This window comes from Haplochromis burtoni, unplaced genomic scaffold (genome assembly GCF_018398535.1).
Source record: "Haplochromis burtoni strain Fernald_Lab_line unplaced genomic scaffold, NCSU_Asbu1 Contig_348, whole genome shotgun sequence".
NCBI classification, from domain to species: Eukaryota; Metazoa; Chordata; class Actinopteri; order Cichliformes; family Cichlidae; genus Haplochromis; species Haplochromis burtoni.
Genome location: NW_024582709.1, coordinates 246,210 through 262,488, shown reverse-complemented (window position 1 = coordinate 262,488; position 16,279 = coordinate 246,210). Strand labels below are relative to the sequence as shown.

The following is a 16,279-nucleotide window of genomic DNA, read 5'->3' as shown; positions in this document are numbered from 1 at the left end:
ACCGAGCGTCTGGCAGCACAAATGAACCAGCTGCTAGTTAACGAGAGACACCCGGAATGGCTAACCGAAGGTCGGACGGTCCTGATCCCCAAGGACCCCAAGAAGGGACCGGTCCCCTCCAACTACCGACCAATAACCTGCCTCAGTACTACATGGAAGCTCCTGTCAGGCATCATATCGGCTAAGATGAACAGGCACATGGGTCAATACATGAGCGGGACACAGAAAGGAATTGGCAAGAATACCAGAGGCGCAAAACACCAGCTACTGGTAGACAGAACAGTCAGCCGAGACTGCAAGACCAGACTGACCAACCTGTGCACTGCCTGGATTGATTACAAGAAGGCCTATGACTCAATGCCCCACAGCTGGATACTGGAATGCCTAGAATTGTACAAGATCAATGGGACCCTAAGAGCCTTCATCAGGAACTCAATGGGGATGTGGCGTACAACACTAGAGGCCAACTCCAAGCCCATAGCACAAGTCACCATCAAGTGCGGGATCTACCAAGGAGATGCTCTGTCCCCACTGCTGTTCTGCATAGGCCTGAACCCCCTCAGTGAGATCATTAACAAGACTGGCTACGGATACCGACTACGGAACGGAGCAGTTGTCAGCCACCTCCTGTACATGGATGACATCAAGCTGTATGCCAAGAGTGAACGAGACATCGATTCACTGATCCACACTACCAGGCTATACAGCAATGACATTGGAATGTCGTTCGGACTGGAGAAGTGTAGTCGGATGGTAACAAAGAGAGGGAAGGTAGTCAGAACTGAGGGGATTGAACTACCAGAAGGCAACATTGCAGACATAGAGGACAGTTACAAGTACCTGGGGATCCCGCAGGCAAATGGGAACCATGAAGAGGCCGCTAGAAAGGCTGCAACCACCAAGTACCTGCAGAGGGTCAGGCAAGTCCTGAGGAGTCAGCTGAATGGTAAGAACAAGATCCGGGCCATCAACACGTACGCCCTGCCCGTGATCAGGTACCCTGCTGGGGTAATAGGCTGGCCAAAGGAGGAGATAGAAGCCACTGACATAAAGACAAGAAAGCTCCTTACCATGCATGGAGGGTTTCACCCCAAGTCCAGCACCCTGAGGCTGTACGCTAAGCGGAAGGAAGGGGGCCGGGGACTGGTGAGTGTCAGCACCACAGTCCAGGATGAGACAACGAACATCCAAGAATACATTGGGAAGATGGCCCCAACTGACCGAGTGCTCAGTGAATACCTCAGGCAGCAGAAACCCAAGAAAGAGGAGGGAGACGAGGAACCATCATGGAAGGACAGGCCCCTGCACGGTATGTACCACCGGCAGATAGAGGAGGTGGCTGATATCCAGAAATCCTACCAGTGGCTGGACAAAGCTGGACTGAAAGACAGCACAGAGGCACTAATCATGGCAGCACAAGAACAAGCTCTGAGTACAAGATCCATAGAGGCTGGGGTCTATCACACCAGGCAAGACCCCAGGTGCAGGCTGTGTAAAGATGCCCCAGAGACAATCCAGCACATAACAGCAGGGTGCAAGATGCTAGCAGGCAAGGCATACATGGAACGCCATAACCAAGTGGCCGGCATAGTGTACAGGAACATCTGTGCCGAGTATAACCTGGAAGTCCCGAGGTCAAAATGGGAGATGCCCCCAAGGGTGGTGGAGAATGACCGAGCTAAGATCCTGTGGGACTTCCAGATACAGACGGACAAAATGGTGGTGGCTAACCAACCGGACATAGTGGTGGTAGACAAACAGAAGAAGACGGCCGTAGTGATCGATGTAGCGGTTCCGAATGACAGCAATATCAGGAAGAAGGAACACGAGAAGCTGGAGAAATACCAAGGGCTCAGAGAAGAGCTCGAGAGGATGTGGAGGGTGAAGGTAACTGGTGGTCCCCGTGGTAATCGGAGCACTAGGTGCGGTGACTCCCAAGCTAGGCGAGTGGCTCCAGCAGATCCCGGGAACAACATCGGAGATCTCTGTCCAGAAGAGCGCAGTCCTGGGAACAGCTAAGATACTGCGCAGGACCCTCAAGCTCCCAGGCCTCTGGTAATATACCATTTACAGAAGCACACCCTGCACAAATATACCAAAGCAATGAGATCAATGTAAGCATTTAACTCGGATTTTTCATTCATTGTCGTTAATTTATCCAGGTGAAAAGTCTTGAGATCTAAATCTCATTTCCAAGAGACACCTGGACAACAGGGCAGCAAAAGTTATAACAAATACATAGTGTTTTTTCTTTGGACTGTTAATACTGAACTCCACCAGGTTCTGCATCCATCTCCAAATGAGCACTTTGCTTTCTGTTGCACTTCAGTCAGGGCAAATCACCAAACTGTAACGAGAGAGCAGGTGCAAAATGTGTTTGTAAAACATACTCTAGTAATATTCCAGATACACATACACACATAACAATTTATATTCCATTATGAGTCTTGCTTCTGTGCATTTCAAATATTTGGCCTGCATATTTCCCACTGGTACGGTGGCTCTAATTTTGTAGTCAGCAAGAAGGTAAAGGCAACTGAAAAGTCAGGAAAGAAACATTTAAGTTTCTTATCATTTCCAGCACATTATTTGAACATTTATTTTTAACTAATGCCAGTGGCCTTCTGCTTAATTTAAAACAAGGACAGGTTGTTTGGTGGTTTTGCTTCCTTTGGGTCCCTGCATCTTGTTTTACTTTTTAACAAAGTCGTCGCTCGATGTGCGATTAGAAGTGGTTCTCTGAAGGCAGAGCATGCAGCGGGAGAGAGGAAAAAACCCCAATGATATCACTCTTTTTAAGACCCATCTGTTTAGCTGTCATTTGGTGACCTAGTAAAGAGGTGGAGTCACATGATGAAACATGAAACACAGCAGTGAAAGAACTGAGCTGGAAGTTTAGTTCAGAGAGATAAAACGAGTGTTTACCAGTGTTTCAGGATCTTCAGTGCTCCACAATATTAAAATAAATCTTTATTATCATTATTATTATTATTATCCTTAATCTAACTGTAATTTTTTTTGTGCGTGTGTGTGGCCATGAGCAGTTGATGACTAAACACCCATCCAAACGTCTGGGCTGTGGCGCTGAGGGAGAGAGGGACATCAGAGAACATGCCTTCTTCAGACGCATCGATTGGGAACGTCTCGAGAACAGAGAGATACAGCCCCCCTTTAAGCCTAAAGTGGTAAGTCTTAAAGCACACATAGGCTACATGTATGGAATTACTGTAACCAAGGTTAAGATAACTGGTAGCTTTCCGAGATAACTTTAACTTTCATTAAAATAAGGCCGGCAGCGTTTATCTGTCAATCATTTTAAGTATGCTGGTCATCAGTATTTCATCCTACTCACTGCACACAGCACTGCAGTTTGCATCATGCACCACAATGGAAAAATTAGAACCCCTTTTCTTTTATCATATAACTGTTATTTATGCATTTATTTATTTATTTTTTGTATTATCTGTCAGTAATTTAAATCCTTCTAACAACGGGCCCTCTTTGTGTCATACTGTTTTCTCTCACACACGTTTCAATGCTTGATGCAGTTTAGAGGTTGGAAGGGAGACTATACTTGAATACCTATAGAAACATTTATATCCTGTTAACATTATTATTAATTCATAATAAAAAGTGGCTTCAGGTGATCTCCTCTCGGTCTTAAGCACATGTAAACACATGCAAACAAGACAAGTAGATAAATACAACCTTGTGAACTGCATATATCTATAAAGAACAGATGTGCTTATCTCAACATGACAAATCTGTTATGGCAAGGCATCTAATAGCCCTCTGCTGTGTTCTCTACTCCCTGGGGGACTATCTGTTCTTGGCTGTTTGTTTACGAACTTCTGTCTCAGTCTTCAGTCAGATTTGTCTCAATACGCACAAAAACTCAAGAGTTACTGGTTAAAACTTATTAGATTACTGTACACAACCAGAGTAATGCATCTTCACGATGCCTCATACTTTATATCTATTGGCTGATTGCTGTATGAATTTATATGTTCACAAATTTTGTCTTAGATTTGCAGTATTCAGACGTTCATTACTTGGTGTTTTTCAAATGGTGGATAATGTCAGAAAATAATCTAGACAAAGTTATATTTTATGAAGTATTAAACACCCAAATATAGGAGATCCAGCGACGCTAAATGAAATTTATATATAAGTTTATCTGTGGATCAAAAACTATATAGACACAAGTACAGACAAAGCAATTTCAGATTATCCTTATCTATGCAAGCCACACCGTGTGCTTACTTTCCTAAGGGGTTCATTAGCATTTGATCCATTCTCTTTTAAAGCTCTACTAAGGCCCTCCAAACAGTATTTCTTGATTGTGTTATAAAACGCACCATAAAGATTTTCTTCACCCAAAAAATTAACATCATGTCACATGACATGAGTTAATGTTTATTTAAGGATTTTGTAAAGTTTATATTAAACAGATTCATTCCTGTGAAGGAGAAATGACGGAAAACTCCCAGATGACCCCTCCTTTCTGGTCTTTCCCCATCTGCTTTATTTATCCACACACACACGCACACACACTCTCCACCAGCCATTCTGTCATGTTGTGTTTGGCTCTTTAGCAGCCAGATATCAAAAACTCTTTGACCAACTTGGTTTGTTCAGAGAATTACAAATTCAGCTGCCTCCTTGGCTGCTGAATTTGCAAGAGGGCATATGATGACAATGTTTTAATTAGTTGTCATGCACCTTTTAAAACCGCCAACGAAATGCCCTCTGGTATTTCTAAAACCATATCTCCATTAAGAAGTAAATGGCCTGTATTTGTATAGCGCTTTACTTAGTCCCTATGGACCCCAAAGCACATACACTACATTCAGTCATCCACCCATTCACACACTGGTGATGGCAAGCTACACTGTAGCCACAGCTGCCTTGGGGCGTACTGACAGAGGTGAAGCTGCCGGACACTGGTGAAGTGTCTTGCCCAAGGACACAATGACAGAGACTGTCAGAGCCGGGGCTTAAACCGGCAACCTTCCAATTACAAGACGAACTGCCAACTCTTGAGCCACAATCGCCCCTAAATTAAGCATAAGTGCTATAGCACCTTGTGAAAAAGATGACAAGCAAGTCAGTGTGACTGCTTCCTGCCTCACAGCTTACTTTAAGTCTCAGAGGCACGAATCGGCATAGTTACAACAGGTAAGTTGGAAAACATCGTTTATTCAGGTAAATCCATCACTGAAGAGGAGTACTGTTTACACAACATTGTGATGTCATGGTGTTCTCACTTATTTGCTCTGTCTGTTAATGTGTGCACAAGTGAGCATTAGGATCTGACTGGGATACAGTCTCACTTTAATACACATTAATACTTGTCATTATCCTTGCCTCTGGTGGAAGATTTACTTTATTGCAACAATTTTTTTTCCATCAGTAAAAGATTTGATTAAATGCAGTTACTTACTGCACGCTCTTGTATTCTTATATAACTCAGCAGATATTGCATGATCACAACACATTCACACATCAACAACAAGGAGAGTGCGAGCACATATGTACGAGATGTGTTGTTGGCGATCCAATGTGTTGTTTTTGAATATAAACGAGACCAATGGTGTTACTGAAGAACATAATATATCATCCTGACTGGATCGTATGGTTTATAATGTGTAGTAAAATAGCTGATCTAATGTGACTGCAGTCCATTGTAACCCATTAATGGTGATTGACAATGGTAGGAATGTCTATTAAGAATTTAAAACACAAGATGGAGAGCCTTACCACTGGAGTAATCTACTACCCACTCAAGAACTCAGTGTCATAAACATAGTGGGAGGAAATCAGTCTTAGAGTTTCGTAACAGCAGATCCAGGCTCAGAACTGTACAGCGTTGTATGTCTCACAGTAAATACCTAAGTATTGGCTTGGGACAATTAATAGAACTGTTACATTAAATGTAGCCTGAAGTTACTCTGATTTCCAGTGAGCCATGTGAAATTTGATACAGCTTTAACATAATGCTCATTTGTCTTGTTAAACCAAGCTGTAGGCTTAAGCTGCAAATGACATGTGCTTTGTCAACAATTGGTCAGATCTCAGTGTATAGTTATAAAGAGCACACATTTTGCAGCACATCAATCATGTAGAGCACATATGTTTGCAAATTTCAATATAGACTGCATTTCTTTAAACAAAAAAAAATATATATAGTAGGTCACTTAGTGCTCTATATGTGTGTGTGCCTGTGTCCATTACATATTCATTTTGTAGTTTTCTTCTGTTTCAACCCTCAAGGGCTCCAGTTCTTCTAATAAGGTGAATCCTGACCTCTTCCATGTAGTTTTCTGCTGAGTGTGCTGGGTTTTCCTGAAAATGCTTTGCGTTTGTATGTGCGGGTAAATGTATGTGCGGAGGAAGTGTAAATATAAAAGGTTAAAGGAGATTAAGGAAAAACAGAGGTGGAATCATTCCTTGCATTTACGCCTTGTCTCTGCGTTCGTTTGCTGCACAAGCCTGCAAGTTTGTTGCCGCGTAGGGGGTGGTAATCAATATCGTAGGGAGAAAGAAAGGTCTCTGTGAAGTTGAAGGCAGGTAAAAGCATGCAAATGTCCATGCTCTTGGCATAGTGCATGTTTGCATGGATCTAATAGTTGCAGAGAAGTTGGAAAGATGACAGAGGTGGAAAGATAATAATTAACATTTTTGAATGCTCCCTGCAGCCATGTAAAGACACTTATGGTCTATCATGTCCATCTCGCTGTGCCATTTAATACAATGTTGTTTCTGATTTCATACATCTCCTTCTCACAACTTACCAAATATGTTCCTGTCTTTTTAATCCACTCCTCTTCTTTCCTTTCTCCCTGTGCATCTTTCCTTGCTCAATCTCACTTCATCCGCCTTATGACAGCTTCGGAATTGCAATCAATACACTAGCTGCACCCAGCTGGGAGACTTTTACCATCTGTATCTATTGGACCGGGTGTCAGATAGCATGAGGGACATTGTCTGTGCAGTAGAATGATTGTCATGGCAGGCTCACTTAGCGTTGATCCACTGTTCCATTATTGTGCTGAATGCTGTGACCGTTCAACTGTGTACTGCAGGTAGCAGACACACAATTAAATGCCAGCAACATTCAGCTAACTGTGTTGGTATTTGCTATGAAACCAGGCCGATTTCTTCAGAGTACAAGACACTTGATGCCCACACGTTTGACGCCTACTTGTGGATGGCCGATAGTGTTTATGTCAAAAAGAAGTAGGTCAAAGCTGCTGATTGATAGTAAATGAAGGCAAGGATGCAGGGCAAGACAGAGTGGGAGGACTTAGTCACTGCACAGAAGTCTTGGAACGTTGGAACGTTGAAGGAAGGGATGTGCATGGCTCATAGGATGCACGCACAGGCACACACACTGAGAAAATAATGGCAATATGGGTGATTTTTGAGTCACTGTGGCTTTGGGAAATAAGAGGCAAACACCGTTGCCTTTTGCTGAGGATATGAGCCTTTCCTCTTGTTTTTTTGTTGTTCATTTTGAAGTTTTATTTATTATGTGTTTTTGATTTGAGGTCAAGAGAAATCGACTCTTTATCACATTTTCTGTAAAATCTTTGAACTTATTGGTTTCCCATCAAACACAGTTTATCTGTCACGGACCAAATTTGTAACTACAACACTGCAATATCTTATAGTCAAAAGACGTATTTAAAGAAATATTTTGGGTTGGGTTTTTACAAGTTGAATTCATTGGAGCACAGCCAGTATGCAGTTTGCAATACAAACTTTTGATTTCATCTCTCTTTTATCTTTCTGCACCAGTAATCACAGGCTTCAGCTGTACTTTGCGATTTAGTCACATTATGGCCTTGTGAGAGCTAAAAAGCAAAGAAATTTCCCTACAGATAAGCTGTTCAGATCCAAAGCACATTTCTGGAAAACCTTTTCTTCCACACTTTGACTGATGTTCTCCCTTAAGTGGTTCGTTGATGTTGACAAACTAGCAACCCAACAAAGAAAACATAATGTTTGGAAGACGATGAGAACAGAGTGCTTCCCAGGCCGCTGGCTTCAGGGAGCTGAAGGTAGAGAAAAAAGAGGAAGAGAGAGTCTTGGCACAACTCTTAATGGAGGCAGGCACTCATTTGTCATCCTAAGTAGCTGAGTGTTCTTTTAATATGCTTGGGCACAGAGGCGTGCACGTCTGTATGTGTGCAGTGAGAGAGGGAGGGAGATTAAAGATGAGAGAAAGTAGGTCAAAAACCCATGTAGGACACTGTGTCACTATGTATGAGAGGATGTATCAGCAGCATCATAGCCTTGGTCTCACCCAATCAAGGTTGGTTGAATCACATAGTAAAAAATAGGAGTTGTAAAACCAGCCTTGTGCTTTTCCAGCAGAGCATGTTTGTGCGCCTAAAAAGTCACAAAAACACTAAGACCATGTTCCCAAGACAGTGGGTCAAAAGATAATCTTCTTTTTTTTTTGTTCTTTATTTTCCTATATTCAACATCCAGAATATGGTATTTTCTCATCAAAGTCCTTTACTTGGAGTGTGACGATCTGACGCCAGGAGCTAAACTGTTTACTCAGCGCTCGGTGCTGCGAGGGGTAAAAACAACACTAACCACTGTCACAGTGGTTTCTGTTGACAAAAGGGGGGGGGGGGAAAGCTCACATATGCTTTACGTACACACTGGTTAGAGTATTGCTTGAGAGCAGAAGCCTCATGTCACAAGGAGTTTTGTGACCTAGAAAGGAACATCTTGGTGCTGGAGATTGTCGTTGGAGGTCAGAGTTAAAAATGTGCTGCTTCACTTCAGCGATGGATTGCCAGTGATGGATAGAAGAAGACAAGTGGGCAGCAGAGACGCAGCGGTGGAAGGATGCTAGCCATTACCCATCAGGTGCCCGCTGTGTGCGAAGCAGAAAATTCAGAGGCCCTCCACCACACACGCACACAGAGAGTCACATCTTGATGTGCGTCTTTGCCCTCTATCTACTCTGACAGGGTGGTGATGGCTTAGAGCGAATGTCACCTGTCAGTGACAACAGTCGCAATCAAAAACCTCACACACAAACACACGCCTCTTAGAAACAGCAGTGTCTTATGTTTTCATCGTATGTTGTGTTCACATCACCTGGCACGCTCTGTCTAGCCTCCTAAAAAAATAGTAAAGAGAAAATAAAAATAGAAATGTCTGCACCTTCATACTTGTGTGTGTTTACTTGACAAACAAAGACAGGCATACCTTAACACACACACATAAAAACAAAGAATTTCCTGTATGCACAGTGACAGTGATGTCAATTTAAGCATGCATAGACTTAGGCAGACAGCGTTATCTTGTTTGTGAATGGAATATAGGACAACAGCGAAAAAGGTCAGTTAGTCAAGAGTTTCAAATCCAGGTCACAGTCAGTCGTGGGCTTCAAATGCCCAGATACTAATAATTAAAACTGATTGAAAGGGGCTGAAAACAAGGGGAAGACAGTATATAGTGGCTGGCCAAGCTGAAATTGCTGGTGTTCAGTGGTCATAGCGTTTACAATCCAGAGAAGGGACAGATGCTGTGATGGTGGAGATTGATGTCTGCTAGGCTGTTTTGAAGTGATGGGTGAAGCACAAGTCAGTGCATGCCAAGAGGAGTTTGCTTAGCAGAGGACAAAATCAAGCTTAAGATGTCACCACTTGACTAAGTAGCTGGATATAAACATATTTTATCTGAAAAGGTTTAGCAGGTTTCATTATTGTGTTATAAATATTCTCCAAACAAACTATTTTTACACACAAATTTACTTACTCATTAAATATTTTCCTTTTATTCAAACAGCCTTTTCAGTTTATTGCATCATTGATTGTTTTTGTATAACAGCAGAACTAAAGGCGCTGTGGTTGCTGTCATCCTTTCTTTCTCTTCATGTACTGTGTTAGAGTCTCATGGAGTTTGGCAGAGTGTGTTATGCTATCAGTGAGCTGCAGAAGTAATAATTCGTGAATCGAGTATGAACATTTATCAAGTTGTTCACTAAGTTACTAGAGTATGAGCATATGTGTATTTGGGAATTTGTGCATCCACATAGATGAAGTCTGTGTGTGGGTGGACGAGTAAATGAGGATAGAGAAGGATTTTGTTTTCCTACTTTCATTAAACAAGATAATATTTTAAAATTATTCTAAGAAATTATCAATTTGTCTGATTTCTTTACCGTCTTGCCAACCCCAGCTGGGCTGGTTAAGAGAAACCTGGACACTGAGATTCACCCTTACACCCTTACCTAGGGCTAATTTAGTATGACAATGATTGTGAGAGAAAGCAGGAGTTTCTAAATGAAAACAGGGAGAACAGCCTACTAGGAGCTTTGAACCATGAGCCTGTGGGTTTTGAGGTGCAGTGCTAACCACTGTACCACCCTACCACCCTTGGCTTTCATCATTACCTTTAGGGCAAAATTTTAAACCTGTGCTTGGAGATTGAATTGAGCAAACCTTGTAGAGACTTGATCATGACAAATAAAATATTGTTTCGTTTCTGTTTCTTTGCCTTTGATACCATGGCATGCTTGTGGTTGGAAGCCACACTCCTGAACAGACAATTACAGTGGAATACGCATAACTATGAATGGCATACACAGAAACATTACTAGAAAACACTGAACACTGTAAAACAGATTTTGTACATTTATTATAAATTTCGTCTGAAGAAAAACAAGCAACTCATGTCATATCGCTGTAATTAAATTCGATGTGAAGAGCAACAAAATTATATGCACACCCACGTCTGCATACATGCAAGTTCTTCCTTTGCTGAGGAATTCTCTGAAGCATTTCTGCATCTATCGTATGACGTGATCTTACTGAGTGTCCCCTCAACTCACAAGCATGAACACTTTTGACGGCGCCCGTTCTATATTGCACCCCACTCATGAATATAGTAATTAACCCCTCTGTGACCTTGTTGCACCTCGATGATGTTGTCATTCTTGTTGAAGGAATAACTTTCTTCTTCTGTAACATACTTAGCTGAAGCCAAAACAAGGGCTTTGCATTGCAGCAGGTTTTCAGAGTTTTTGGAAATGGAGTGTGGCTTATCCTGGAGGTCCTGACACGATTTCCTCTCGTAGAATCAGTTCACAGTTTGTTTGTTTGAAACTGCGTTGCTGTTTCACAGCTGTGCCGATGTTGGTTCGGTATTCAGATGGGTGCGTTGTGATTCAGGTGAGCAAGATGTGGAGCATGTAATCTACATTGGGGGGGTGTCAGGTGTGAGATCTCGTCCATATCTATGCAGGTCAGAGGCAGAATGAAGAAAGGTTTTGATTAGTCGGCAGGTTAAAGCAGGAGTATTTATAGTTGTTGGCTTTTGCACATTGTCAAAATACCCAGGCTAGTGCAATATTATTCTGCGATGTGAATGGCGAAGACAATAGTAGTGACTAATGATGTTAGACAACGACTATGATGAGTGTGTCCTGTGCTTTGGGCGCATTAGTGCAAAATTACCAAGTAGTTAAAAACAAATCCTGCTGAATGCAGTGGCTGCTGCCTACAAAAAATTGCTGTATACTTGCCTTTTAAAGAGATGCAGTGTGCACACTCCTGCCTGAGCTCCACAATTTCTTCTCTGCCCTGTAGAGTCGATCTACTTTACTTTTCAAATCATTTTCCACACCTAACGTCTAAACTGCTCCCTCTTCTCTGCTTTCTCTTTGTTTTTTTACAGTGCGGCAAAGGAGCGGAGAACTTTGACAAGTTCTTCACACGCACCCAGCCCCAGCTCACACCGCCAGATGAGCTGGTTATTGCCAACATTGACCAGGCCGAGTTCGCAGGGTTCTCTTTCATCAACCCCCAGTTTGTACACCCGTCGCTCAACAACAGCGAATGAGAAGGATGGGAAAACCTCTGTGAGGAACCTTTCTGCTCATCGCTACCCATTTAAACCAACCACCCACCTAACATCTGACTACCATTCAATCCTAATGTGTTGGTGTTATTCCTAAGCAGGATTCTAGGGCATGCACATTTTGCCAGTATATATTTTGAATTGGAGAGGCTGTATTTGTCTACAATTTAAGAAATGTATTTCTCTGCGTATAAATCTCAATGGATTGAAGTTATATTCTACAGAAATAATTGGCAGGTTGTAAATTGTATCTACTTGGATAATCACAGTATGGATATTATGTGATAATCTGAGAAACACTCGTTAGGCAGTGTAGATGCTATAGCCAAATATGAAGGAGAGGCGGTGCAGGCGTTTAAACAGCACCTTGTTGTTCAATGTTTCCTGTATAATGTTTACAGTTTTTCTCTCCTTTGATTTCATGGTGGTGGTATAAAATGAAATGTTTTTACAAATTGATTCTAGGCAGTCTCAACTTCCAGTGTGTGTGTAGCAAGCCAACTGAAGGATTAACGGTGAGGTCCTAAAACATATGCAGCCTGTAAACTCATAGGTATCAAAGTGTTGCGTCATTTTGGCAACAAGTTCACTTGGCTTTACTATTATCAGCCACTTTGACCTGATTGTGACAAAAAATAATAGTTTTAGCTCCCAATCCCTTGTCCTTATTAAGCTTCAGCTTGTATACTTTCCTTGTCAATGATTTTGTGGACAGTATGCGGACACACAAGTTTAACAGTGGCAGTCTTATTAACCTACCTTGAAATCAAACCGTTTACAGTTTGTCATAGTCTAACACTTTTTAGAGTTAATCACTGTTTTGTCCCATGCTACACCCACAGAGCCTCACATTGGTCTTAAATGTTGTAACAGAGACTGTAAAGAAATTTTCAGTTGCTGAACACATGACATTTTGTATCAGTGTGCATTAACCATAAAATGTTTTATTGAGTATGGTGTCATCAGCTTAAAAGCTGATAAAACACTGAAGTTCGATGCAGAAATTTGATATCAAATTTGAAATCCTTTCCTGTTGCGTTGCTGTAATGAGGACAAACTTGTCTTTCATTTGGAGCCATTATTAGTTAAATCAGTTTTTGTTTTGGGGGTTTTGTTTTTACTGTTTTTACAGATTTGATCTCACTCTCATACCGTATTTTTCCATTATAGCAGAATAATATTTTAATGTACTTAAAACTGGTGTGTATCTCATCTGTAAATAATTGCAAGTTCTTTAAAAAGAAAAGAAAGTATAGCAAGTTACAGTTTTATACCAACGCCTGAATGTGCTTTTATTACATCAGTTAAATAAGCCAATATTTGTATGTTAAAAGCCCAGTACAGATCAGCACTGTAACAGTTTCTTTAACAGAGTCCACATTTAGAAAGTTGTGAAACATTTGTTCTACTCTTTGTCTGAATTATATAAAATTCTTCTTTTAAAAAAATATAATTTTTGAGCGATTTTGACTGCAAATTGTGTTGATTGGATACACGTCTGGCTGTTGACCGTCCCTTCATATCTGCATGCTGTTGGTAGGCATCATTCATGCACGTGATACATTACGGTAAATGCTGCATGCTAAAAAAGTACGAAACTCCAAAGAATAACAATGTCACAGTAATCAAAATCGTGGTTTACAGTAAGTACAGATCCACTTTAATGTTTTTACTGGTTTCTTAAAGAATGGTGACCGTGATTAGCTTAACTACATGCTGGCTAAAAAAAATCCTACTGATAGCACTTCACTCTTAATGGAACAAGTTGTCAAAATGTTAGTAGTAATGTCTCAAACTGCTCCTGCTTGCTCTGATTCTGTATGTGCTGTTTAGTACAAACTGTATTTTTCTTTTTTTTTCTTTTTTTACAAAAATGCACTATTTCCATCTCAATTCGCCCACACAGCTCCAAACAAACCCACATTCAGCTTGTTTGTAGGTCTTGCCTTGTGAGTGTTAAACAGTCAAAAGATTAGATAGTAAAAACAACGCGCTCCTTTCTCCTCTCTTACACCTTTTCCTTTACCTCAATCGAAAATGTCATGAAGTCAGGAAAAAGGTTAAGGATAATCTGTAGGGACTTAGAGAAACAACAGTGGTGCTAGGAGAATGTGACCTCCACTAGCAGTTCATCTTAGAGAGACCACATCTGAAGTATGTAGGCTGTAAAAATGTGGATAAACCAGTAAAAGGTGTTACTTCATTACCAAGGTTGGATTTGTTCAATCCTACGAGTTTAACATATTGCTGAAATTTCAAAACACATAATTGTATTAGGAGGTTTATGGACAACACAGCAGTGATTTGCAAGTGGTCTGCATCCCTTAGCAGCAATGTTGATTGTTAGCTTTCGAGATTTCTTTAGTAAAGGATTCTCTAGTGTATGATATGCCAAAGTAGAAAAGAAAGGAAGCAAGGAGGCACTGAAAAACCGTTCCTTTGCAGTCAGAGAATTCGACCATCTGTTATCGTGGTTGCTGTTTAAATAACTGGTCAAAAGACAATTTCACCAAAAACCAGATTTAAGGTGGGCCGTTACACATCCCTGCCGATTATTATCGCTGCTTAACTGAGAAAACTAGTCAGCTGTCTCAGTCATTCAGTGCAGATAGATTGGTGATTGTGAAAACAAGCTACAAGATCAACAGTGATTTGCCAAAAGAATGCAGATCACAGGATTTGAATGCTATCGAATAGACATTTATTATAGCATAAATGTAAATACATCTAGTAATAGCAGATAGACTTAAATTGCTTTTTAAATTCTTTCATGAGACCTAGTCGCTGTCACAGGGCTTAGATCAGTGCTGTCTTCTGTAGAAGCTTGATATACTGCATATATATTGTATAGATATATATATGCACGCGTATACACTCTATGTCCCCGTGCTCCTTTTGCCTTTACCTAAGAGAATTTGGAACACAGAGTCCAGATCTTTGGTGAGTTTTGGCTTAGACACTCTGATAATTGGTAGATCAGTGGGGGGACCACACGCTCTCTAGTGTCTCATGAATGTTTATTATAATCTTAATGTTGTGTTGTTGTTGCTTTTTTTCCCTTTTTGGTTGTTTCTTTTTTTTTTGCTCTCATTTTTTTGTTGTCAGTTTTATTTCTCTAGCATCTGCACAATTCAGGAATGTTTCAAAGGATATATCTCAGTATCATACTGCAAAGCTTATATCTAACTGACATAGATAGGATGGATATTGTTTGAATGTAATTGAACTTAATATTTTGTCAGTATTTTTGTCCGATCTCTCCTAGTTTGTTTCCCATCTTATACGGACATTTGCATGTGCCAAACTTGGAAAACACCGGAATTTGAAAATTGCAGCGTCGCACTAGCTGCGGTCACCAAAACAACTTTGTTTGGCAGCTTCTAAAGGCATACGCTGCTGTATAGTCAGTTGGCCACATTACAGTAGCATGCTAACACGAGTATACAGTGCACATTGTGTCAGTACACTTAACAATGCCAGTCGGTTTGATAATCTACTTATCCTGCACGTTGTTCCCTTTGGGCAGAACATTTCATTTGGTAGAGCATTTGATATTCACAGTGAATTTCAGAGAAATGAGAGAAAATATTTCTTGTACATACTCAGAGTTTGCTCAGCAGCAGTCTTGCCCTTGTCTAAACCTAACTTGCACCTCTGTATGTGACAAGTGCTGACTTAATAGCCTAGCTTCATCCCTTTAATAGAATCTCTGTTGACTTGCTGTGTTTTCAAAATGTCAAGTCACAGTCGGTGTGGGCATAAAGATTATTCCTCCCTTGTGTGCCTTTCCCAGCTTGTACACCTATACTGTACATATTCTTTTTACTCTTTGTCTACCGTGTTCTAACCTGAAGTCTCTTTTCCATTTTTACTTCATATCACAACTCAGCGTCTCAGATCTTAATGTTAAATGTGTTTTCAAACTAGGTAATTAATAAAAATAATAATTCACACGAATGTAATTTTAAAGTTTTTTTTTGTCACTGTCACAATAACCTTTAACTGTCTAAAGATTTTAAACTGGATTCATTCTTGCATGTCTCCTACCTTTACCTCCCTGTGCCTATTTATGACTGTACAACATGGCGAATTAATTAATATTCTGTATCAAAAATATCAAAAGATTACGCTTGTTGATGGATGAGTGAAGAATGAACAGGTGATGAATTGGGTTAAGCCGAAATGAATGACAGGAGAGATGATAATTGCTCGTTTTGAAGAACAACCCCCGTGCCTCATCATATTGAACCGTCCCTCCTTTGTCCTCTCTTTGAATCAATCTGTAGTTCCTTCCTCAGTGCCTAGGCCATGTAAATCCATTCCTCATTGATAGTGTCCCCCACCTTTTAGATCCTAGGGTAGTGGTTATTGTCTCACTTTGTGAGTCTGCACG

General features: G+C 40.9%; 1 protein-coding gene across 3 annotated transcripts in view; it reads left to right on the top strand.

The window, feature by feature from the left end:
* The window catches only part of prkcaa (protein kinase C, alpha, a), a 140,667-nt gene that overhangs the window by 124,250 nt on the left and 138 nt on the right, over positions 1 to 16,279 (top strand). For all 3 annotated transcript variants that reach the window (XM_005942746.2, XM_042228766.1, XM_042228767.1), the window contains 2 exons: positions 3,045 to 3,185; positions 11,704 to 16,279. The exon at positions 11,704 to 16,279 is cut by the window's right edge and continues 138 nt beyond it. In XM_005942746.2, coding sequence (XP_005942808.1) covers positions 3,045 to 3,185; positions 11,704 to 11,868 — 306 coding nt within the window. In that variant the 3' untranslated portion in view covers positions 11,869 to 16,279. The remainder of the gene's footprint in view (positions 1 to 3,044; positions 3,186 to 11,703) is intronic.